The sequence below is a fragment of the Cupressus sempervirens genome, chromosome 11 (assembly GCF_028749045.1).
Source record: "Cupressus sempervirens isolate cs-2001-9-10 chromosome 11, ASM2874904v1, whole genome shotgun sequence".
NCBI lineage: Eukaryota > Viridiplantae > Streptophyta > Pinopsida > Cupressales > Cupressaceae > Cupressus > Cupressus sempervirens.
Window position 1 is genome coordinate 219,846,079 of NC_143128.1, and position 10,481 is coordinate 219,856,559.

Genomic DNA, 10,481 nt, shown 5'->3' on the forward strand with positions numbered 1-10,481 from the left:
ATAAATGATCTGTACAACACAAAGTAATAACAATAAAGATGAGAGAATACATGACCTGTATATGCAAACTTTTTTTCTGGCCGGCTACCCTTCTCCGCGTGCATACACCGAATTGATTGAGTTGCAGAAGCGTGTAGCAAATTACTTTATCCTCTCTCTATTACTTCAAAGAACTTATTCCAATTTATCGACAAGAAAAAGACAGAATAAAGATCAGAGTTTAAACGACGTGAATACTACACCTGTTGAATTTCATTCCCTTCCACTGATTACACCTGTATGAGCAAATATTCCATCTCCTGCCCTATATAAACACCTTCCAACCTCATCAAATTTCAAAGCACGAAGAGAACACACTCATTTCTGCATCTGGTTTTTTAAATTAAAAGGCAATCATGGCATACTACGAGCAGTATGGGAGCCCAAGCTACCTAAACGACTTTGAAGGTGGGTATGGTCAGCAGCAGTACCCTCCACCATACAGAAATATGGAGCAAAATTATGGTTATAATCAGTCCGACTATAACTACAGCGGAGAAGAGCTCTACCATAGTCTTCCACAGGGGCAAACTGTGAGGGTCTGCTCTAAGGCCAATCCCGATTATGCTCTCGGTATCAGAGATGGCAGGGCGACTCTTGTTTACTACAATCCCAGTGACCCAACTCAGGTATATGTCTATACGTTGATATGTATTTAAATGTTTTAGTTGGGCTCTTATTATTTTAGTTATAGTTTTTAATTTCTTGGATCACTCCTGATATACATATGTATTGTGTATATCTATGCAGCAATGGGTGAAAGATGAGTCATGGAGCAACCGTGTGAGGGATCCAGTTGGTCACCCGGCCTTTTGCCTTGTGAACAAAGCCACTGGACAGTCCCTTCGTCATGCGCCTGCTGCATGTCAGGAGGTATATACACATCTTGCTTTTGAGTGCTCTTTCTCTCTAATACCTTTTTCACTGTAGAGGTTCTATATGTTTTGAATTTGATGATAAAGTATTGAGTTGTTTCATTGCAGGTGTTGCTGACCAAATACGAGCCTGGTTCGTATGATGAGAGTGTGCTGTGGAGTGAGAGTGAGGACATGGGATATGGGTACAGGACCATACGGATGGCTAATGGCATTGGTCTCAACTTGGATGCATTCCAAGGTTACAGGAAGCATGGAGGCGTCGAAGAGGGAACTAGAGTTGTACTGTGGAAGTGGAACAAACAGGACAACCAACTCTGGAAGATTTCCCCATGCTACATATACTGATACATATATAGTATAGAGACATATACTTGCTATAGGGAGATTATGTATGTTCTTAGTATGTAAAGTTGTGGAGATCGATGTATCTATGGCCTGATCATATAAATAAAGTTGTTCTATAGAACATATTACATGGTTTCTATCGACATGTTATAGTTTGTGACTGGCGTGGTACATTAGATCTTGATCCTTGTTTTTTTTTGTTTTGTTTTTTTCTGATCAACTTAATGTTTGCTCAATCAACCATAGAAAAGAATACTTTTATTACAAAAACACCTCAAACTTAAGATTTGTTAGAAGGAACATTTGAAAATTTTACAAGAAGTTATATAAATTATATTTTTTATGTTGTACCTTTAAGTTATAGTTTAAATAGGATCTAATGATGCAGGAGCATCTTGGGTTGTCTTATTATCCTGCTCATTTTATTCATCCTACAGTTGGTGCTAAGTTACTTAGTTGATGCCGAGTTACTTTCTTCATGTGCTGAGCATTCCTTCATGTGCCAAGTGTTTCTTCATGTGCCAAGCATTCCTTCATGTGCCGAGTGTTTTTTCATGTGTCGAGCATTCTTCATGTGCCAAGCATCCTTCATATGCCGAGTTGCCAGTTTCTAGTGGATGTCGAGCGATGCCGAGTTGCCAATTTCCAGTGGATGCCGAGTGCTAGTTTCCTAGTGGGTGCCAAGTTATCCAGTGGGTGGCTAGTTGTCTATTTTTTGTTCTTAGTAGGAGTCGACCTGCATATTTAATTTCGATCATGAATTTAATGATAAGATCTTATGTTGCCTTTCCTCTTATGTAATGTTCTAGAATGTTCTGTAAGCCGTTTTGGCATGTATAAATAGAGTATTTAGGCTTAGAGTTAAGTAAGTTTCTCGAAGAAGAAGTTTTGGAGAATTTTTTGGGAAGAAGATTAGAGAGAACTGAAAGTGCGAATTTGTTGTTGAAACTTTGAATGTGAATGTATTTGTAATTGGTCGTAACCCAGAAGGCCTTACAGCTAGCCATGTATGAAGATATTTTGATGAATCAATAAAAGTATTTGCTCTTCTCTCTCCTTTGGTTGTTGTTCTTTGTGTTTGCTTCTGTTGTGTTAACTCTTGCAGGGTGGTTTGGATAGCTAGGTGAGCCTTTGGCCCTACTTATTCTCCCTTGCTTGCATCATCTAACCATCCAGGAGTTATTAAAGCTCTCTATTTCATCAATTTACTATATTTAATAATTATTTAGCACTCTTTTGATTTAATTTTAAAATTAATTCGTCTATTTTTTTTATGAGTTAGTGTTGAACAACATAGTCTTGTTTAGATCTCCAAGCTCAAAAATTTTCCTAGAGTTGTCCAACTTGCAAAGAGAATCAAATATCTATTATCAAATTAGTCAACCTGATCAAGTTAGAAAACTACTAATGAAATTTGTTCTCTATTAAACCAATAAATGCATAAACTTTAAAATATTTAAAAGGATACACAATGCACAATTATCCCTATTTTGGTTATGGTCTTTGTACTTGTATTCTACTTATAATTATTAAGTCTATTAACCTTAATAAAAATATTGTTAGAGTTTATGTTCCAACTAGTCAATAAATAATTGTTACCCATGTGGAAAACCTTGTTGAGTTGCTAGCAACACAAGTTTAGTTTAGGTGTGAGTCAAAGAGTTCTAGTTTGAATCAAGTTCTTATTGTAAATGTGTTTTAGTTAGCTATCAACTTTGTGTGTGTTGTCAATCATGAAGTAGTTTTTTGTCAATGTAATTAGAAGTCATTTAGGAATGTTGTTGGGTCAACTATTGTATAAATATTCATCTGTTATTTAATAGAATAACAAGTTGGAAGTTCTTTCTTCTCTTCATTTTTATTGTTGTTCTATTTTTTCAATATGGTATCAAATCTATCTCCTGTTAAATTATGTCTAATAGAGAAGTTGTTAAGAAGATGATGCCAAGAGAAGAATCACCAAATGATTATGTTTTCATTGAAAAAATTGTTTGATTTTTAAGATATCAATGCTTTGAAAAATAGGAAAAGATGTGGTTGAGGCTAGATGTATGCTCAATTAGTGTGAGCTGCTATAGGATTGGAGAAGCAATACCTTTAAAAGAGTTATGGGGCATTCCATGTGGAGATCGTGTGTCCAATAGTTCAGGGAGATTTGAAATCCTAGAAGCTTGGCATCGTACATTTATGAGGGTTATGAGACATTTCATGTGAAGATGGTGTGTCCAATGGTGTTTTGAAGCTGGATTATAGTTGCATAACTATGAGAAAGTCTTAGTCCTCTATACCATATTTTTAAAGTATAATTCCTAGATAATGTTTCTTTTAGTTATCACATTAAGTGGGGGTGTTAGAGTTAATGTTCCAACTAGTCAATAAATAATTGTTGCACATGTGGTAAACCTTGTTGAGTTGGCAACAAAAATTTTAGTTTAGGTGTGAGTCAAAGAGTTCTAGTTTGAATCAAATTCTTATTGTAGAGGTCTTTGAGTTAGGTGTCCATAAGTTTCGATTAGCTATCAAGTTTGTGTGTTTTTTCAACCATGAAGTAGTTTGTTGTCAATATAATTAGCAGTCATTTAGGAATGTTGTTGAGTCAATTGTTGTAAAAATATGCATCTATTATTGAATAGAATAACAAGCTGAAAGTTCTTTCTTCTCTTCTTTTTTACTACTATTATATTTTTCCTAGAAACATAACTTACAAAATTAATTATCTAATAATTTGATAAATTATATTTATCATAGAGGCTTATTAGTCTGAAATTTTCTAGCTGAGTGGGATCATTAATTTTAGCAATCAAAATGAAGAAAGTCTCATTTAGAATTCTAAGAATCCTACCTATCTTGATGAAGTCCCATGCCACATGTACTAGATCATACTTGATAATCTCCAAGAATTCCTAGAAGAATGTCAAGCAAAAACTATCATACTTAGGGACCTTTAAGGCTCCCATAGTGAAGACTACCTTATTAACTTCATCCTTAGTCACTTTCCTCATTAGGCCCTAGTAGTTCTATCATCAACAACTGGATATAAAATGTGCAGAAATTCATTCTCAATCTTAGGCCTAACTTGAGTTTCTAGGGGGTTATATTTATCTTGAAAATAGATGGTAGTCCACCTCCCAATTTACTCCTCATCATTGAGTTCAATATTACCATTTGATCTTTTCTTATGCTTAGAGGCTGACCTATGAAAAAAAATCATGTTCCTATCTCCTTCCAATAACCATTGAACCCTGGATCTTTGTTTCCATAATACTTCTTCTCTTCCAATTACTTCATTCCATTACCCTTGCTCCTCTTTATGGGTAGCCACTGAGAGGTCTCCTTCTTCCATCCTCACCTAGAATTCCTCCAGCTTATTTTCAATTTCTATTTTTTATTTGGAAGATATCTCCAATGGAGGTTTTACTACACTTGATAACTTCCCTTTTGATAATTTGTACCTTTCTTTCTATGCAAAACATAGTGGTCCCCTAAATTTTGGTTTTCCATTAGTAGTTAACCTAGTGTCTAAATTGAGGGTGTAAATGCAATATTATTTGACAATGGAGGGGTTTCTTCTTTTGATGATTGTTGGTAAACCAAGTAAATAGAAACATTAAGTTATCCAAGATAGATCTTAGGAATCCATGGAGAGAATTATGAGACAAGATATCCCACTCCACTAATATGGGCACCCTATCAATCTTTACTTTTATAAGGTTTTTTCCCATGCGGTTAATGGACTAGGTAAATTGGACTCCCTATAGCTCAACATCTATGACATCATTTCCGCTTAGCAATCCCTCTAGATCCTACATGCTCTTAAAGACATCGTCTAGATTTTCCTTCTTTTCTAAGGGGTAAAAGGGGTAATTAAAATATCCCATGCACATTAGTTTGGCATCCTTCCAATTCTTCATGCAACTAGAGGTTTCATCCTAGAGCTGGAGATGTCCTCCCCTAATATTAGGGGCTTAGAAATTCAGAAGCAAGTTTGAGTAAAATCTACCACAACAAAGAGGGGCTAACAATGGCGCTCCACACTACCAAGGTGATTAGGATTCCACATAGTAGAAATCCCTCCTCATGCACTAGTGACTTCACTATAGACATAATTTTCCCTTTTCCACATGTAGTTGGCAGTCTTTTCAAAGTTTTGTTTTCTCATTTTAACTTCTTGAATAAGAACTATATCTAACTTATGATTTTTAATCATAGATTTCAAAATAAATTATTTCCCCAAGCTATTGAAGCCCCTAATATTCCATGAAATTAATTTCATTTCTTACCTCTTTGGGTATCTTCTAAGGTTCACTATGTCTTGCTGGCAATATCCTGAGAGGTCACCTTAGATCTTAGTACCCTTGTTGGAGGTCTTCTAGTTCTTGCCTCTGAGCCCACATCTACATTAGGTTAGACACGCTCCTTCCTTTTGGATTCTTTCCACCCCACATTCATCCCTAAACTTAGCATGGAGAACCAAGCTCAAAGGAAAGATGAATGTTGAAACAATGAAGGTTAACAATTAGAGTACCTTGTGGAGAGGAGAAACTTGACCCATTCCCCCACAGCTTGTTACCCATCTCATCATGCACTTCCACTAGTTGAACATGTGTTTCAACAATGGCTTTGGTCACCCTCTCAACCATAGCAACAGTCTAAAATTCTCCTTCCTCCAAGGGGTCACATGGGACCTCCTTGCTTACGACCTTGGGGATAGTATTATCTATTCAATCTTTTCCCTCTATCTAGATAACCTACTCATCCTCATCCCCTCTCAATAGGAACTACTCTTGGTTCTTCATCAAGTACTCCCCTTGACCCAAATTTGGGACACACACATCTCGTATAACTTATTTTGCATTGTCACCTTCTTCTTTAAGTAAGACCTCTTTGTATTTTGATACCACATAACCATACCACCTAAATTTTGGCAACATAGGTCAACATTCTCATAGCTAATAGCTTTCCTTGATCTTTCCCATTTTGATTTCAAGACAATTCTACATGGGAGAGTATTTTTGATAGCCACATTCATGCAAAGCCTATCAATTCCTAACTAAGACTTGTTTTGGGTTAGAGCATACACTATAATGAAATGACCCAAGTAGTCCCCAACCCATCAAAATATTTTATCATCCCAAAATTCCAATGGTATGCCTAGAAGGAGAATCCATACCATAGTCATTCTCTAGAAATCCACACCACGATTGAATCTAGGTTTCCACTTAGCCACAACAAGATTATGTTTTTGTGGTCTCTAGGAACCCATTGAAATCTAATTTCTATCCTCCTCCTTTAAAAATTTAAATAGGATCAATGCTCATACCATGTCCATAGCCATAATGGATCCTTTAAACTTCTATCTATTAGAGACCCATTTCTTCACCATATCTATGGTGGACATGTAGGATAATAATCTACCAACAAAGCATAGAGATAAGAATTTCAAAATACTTTCTACCATCACATCTAGTAGGGAAATATTTGGACCAGAGGCCCCATGCAAGATAGTCAAGGTAACATTAGGTGTCAGGCCAAAAACCATTTGACCTACCAATGCACCTTTCCAACTTTATTTAGGGTCAGTTGTGCCAACCTTGGTTCCTAAAATCATGTGCTTAGAATGCTACAGAAATGTCAGTTCCACTAGTAGATCCAAAGCATCACAAGAAGTCATGCCCCACCTCATGAGGTACTCCCAACATTGAGTCTTGCCCATTTTGACATAACTTGGCAGAGGTCAGGGCAGACCAATTAGTTCGGATGAGCCAATTTATCCTATGTAGAGGACACCATTAACAACCAAGAGTCGAATTGCAAACCTTTATTTATTTATGAATGATTCATAATGGTTGTGCTAATGTCATTTTACACATTTAGTAATAACAAGGGAGCACACTAAACCAAATTAAGCTAAAATATGCTTTGATAGATTTGATATGGAAGGAAAAATAGTTCCCCAACTCATGGGACCATTTGAGAAAATTATTCATTTATCTTATCAATTCTCTCTCTCTCTCTCTCTCTCTCTCTCTCTCTCTCTCTCTCTCTCTCTCTCTCTCTCTCTCTCTCTCTCTCTCTCTCTCTCTCTCTCTCTCATGCATAAGGTATTTTTTGTATCATTTCTTAGGAAATATATTTATTTCCCCAAACATTGTATAGGATTGATTACTCACTGGGGTATCAGTAGTCACCAAAATAACAACTTTCAAACTATCTATCAATAACATTTAGTTATACCTATAATGATGTTATTAGTTAGATATGTTTTAAATCATAATAAGTAGTAAAATTATCAATACAATAGTAGCACAAGTATCTATCTCATGGAAACCTAATTTGGATGAAAACTATAGTGTGAGATTAGTGCTCATAAATATACAAGTACTCTTCTAGAATATGCTCTATTAAAGGATTTCAACACTCTAATAATGCCACCTTGTTAGAGGTTTTAAAATAGTACAATTAAGGTCACCCCTTAATGGATTTAGGCTATTACAATGATAAAAAAGTAACAAAGATAAAATATGATCTATAATTTGTACTAACTTGTGATATCAAATCCAAAAAAGCTCTTCAATACAACAACATACCATTAACTATTCTCCTTTACTTGCAACACACATTTTTCCTTATATGCTCTAATAGCTCTATTTTACTTCCAGCCACCATTTTTTTCTTCTCTCTTCTCCCTTATTTTTTACTTTTCCTTTTTGTGTTTCACAAACCCTAAGCCTAGATCTTAAAATCATAAAGAAATATTCCATTCATATAGAGGCTTCTCAAACAATTTTTTTTTCTTGACCTAAAACTTGACTCGACTTTCTTGCTTTACCAATAAGAGGCAACTTTACCAATAAGCCTCATTTTTTGATAGTCTAATAATATAATTCAAAACATGAGATTTCTTCCTCTAATCATTCCAATTGATACCTGATAAGTTTTCTTTCTTATTTTCTCCTCAATTCTTGGATGCTCCAAACAATTAACTTGCTAAAGATATGGTAACAAAATGAAATAATTTGTCAAAATTTTGACATCAATAAAATATAGTATAATTGATTAACAAAATAATACATATCTTCTCTTTCTTCATCAAAAACTTATAAATTAACTATTCCAACAATCCCACCCTTTGGTATCGATGGAAAACAAAGAATAGCCAATGTAATCATGAGGCACAAAACTTATCTCCCACATACAATATTATCTTTCTAACTCATCTCTATCTAAAATATCTCTTTTTCACTTCATTCTTGACTTCAAATTTTCTCGCATCTTCTCCTCCTTCGACAACAATGCCAAAGACATTACACCTTCTACTAATCTTGCCTCTCACTCTGATTATTTTGTTCATGCAAACTCTCTTTTAGACTATTCCACCCATGAGCAACCTATGCATACATCAGTCCATGCAAAAAATATTAGGATCTTCATGAACTAATGTACACTACATCTTATTATTTGGTTTTAGATAGGGGTACTAAAAGCTCTCTCTTGGAAATGACTTAATTTGTAAATATATGAACAACTTATTCCTTGGTTAAAATATATTCTAGTATGACTTATTTAGTCTATGCTAGCTCTATTAGGGATGATAATTTATCACTAAATATTTTGTTTATGTGTGTATTACTATATTCTTGGATATGTTGATAGCACTATTGTTGTCGTAATTTATAACTACTAGTTCTTCAACTATTTCTTGTATTCATTCAAGAATTTTTTTATCCATGGAACTTGTTGACAATTGATTAAAACTACCACATGCTCACCTTCTACAGTGGACTATGAGATACAATTATTATTCTTTCTCATCCATGAAACTAATCTTTCTTCTTAGAAAAATGATCTAACTTTTGTGTTATTCTTGTCATCAATATTGCCTTATTAGTATGCATCTATGTAGACCTTAAGGTCAAAGTCTCCTCTCCTTTCATTTCATAAACCAAAATCTTGAGTGCTTCCAAGATATCAAGATATCCCTTTAGCTAACATCAAGTGTGATTCCTTTGGTTGTGATGAAAATCTTGCAACAATTCCTAGTGCTTGAGATAGATCATGTCCTTACAAAACACATATTGGATCTTCCCAATCATTAATCTGTATAATGTTTCATTCACTTCCTTGGATTCATGTTGTTTAGATAGCTTACAACTGGTAACCATCAATGTGCTAACAAGTTTAGACTCCTACATTATAATTTTTATTCATAATTTTTTTTATGTATTTTGACCGAGTGATGTAAAACACAATTTTCCATCTATTGTACTTAAAATCCAATTAAAAACTTCATTTCTCTAATCATAGAAATTTACAATTCATTCTTCATCACTTCTGCAAATGACTTAGTTAAAGCTTTGTCTTCTCCAATTAATATTTTATTTGCAAGAATTTAAGTAATTTAGATCCAATCTTTTATTTTAGTTTTAAGATATAAGTTACTATTATAACTTATTATAAAAAAATCTTATTCTGACCAAATTAAAATGTAGTAGATTTCATGCCATTCTCTCAAGGTCCATTTCAGTCCATATAAATATTTGTGTAACCTAAATACTAGATATTTTCATTTTTCTGTAAAAAAAAATTGGTGGCTCAATGTATACTTCCTCCTCCAACAGTCCATTCAAAATATGTTGATTTCACATCCATTTGATAAACTTTAAAACTTTATAAGCTGCATATTCTAGTATATTCTTACTCCTTCCAATCCGGCAACTAGTGAAAATGTCTCACCATAATTCAACCATTCTTCCTCTATATAACCTTTGCCACCCAATCTTGACTTGTTCCTAATCACTCTCCACATGTATTTAATTTATTTCTAGATACCCACTTAGTTCCAATAACATTTTTTTCCTTAGGTCTGGGAGTTCTAGTGATCAAGTTCTTTTCTTCACAATTTGATCAATTTCTTTCTTGATAGCTTATTTCCAATCTTCATCTTTTAAAATATCTTTCACCATTTTGGATTCCATTTCTAGCATTAAACATTTAGCATTCCTTATTCTCAATTTAATTCTTATTAAAATTCCTTCATAGTTGTCTCCAATTATGTTTGATAGGTTTTGATTGATCCTTTTCCTCTTTGATGTTATAGGATTTGTATGTTGATTCTATTCTTTGATTTATTCTCATTGAGGTACTGTCAGCATAGTGTTACATTAGTTCCTACTATTTCCTATTGTGTTCATGTCTTCCTTGGTTCAAAATATATTAATT

The 10,481-nt window shown here is 34.2% G+C and overlaps 1 protein-coding gene across 1 annotated transcript; it reads left to right on the plus strand.

Moving 5' to 3' along the window:
• The first annotated feature begins 337 nt into the window (after positions 1-337).
• Positions 338-1,399, plus strand: LOC149528955 (ricin B-like lectin R40G3). The gene is made up of 3 exons (XM_089809277.1): positions 338-668; positions 790-912; positions 1,023-1,399. Exons 1-3 carry the CDS (start codon positions 396-398, stop codon positions 1,260-1,262), a joined length of 636 nt encoding a protein of 211 aa, XP_089665403.1. The 5' UTR covers positions 338-395; the 3' UTR covers positions 1,263-1,399.
• The last annotated feature ends 9,082 nt before the right edge of the window (positions 1,400-10,481 follow it).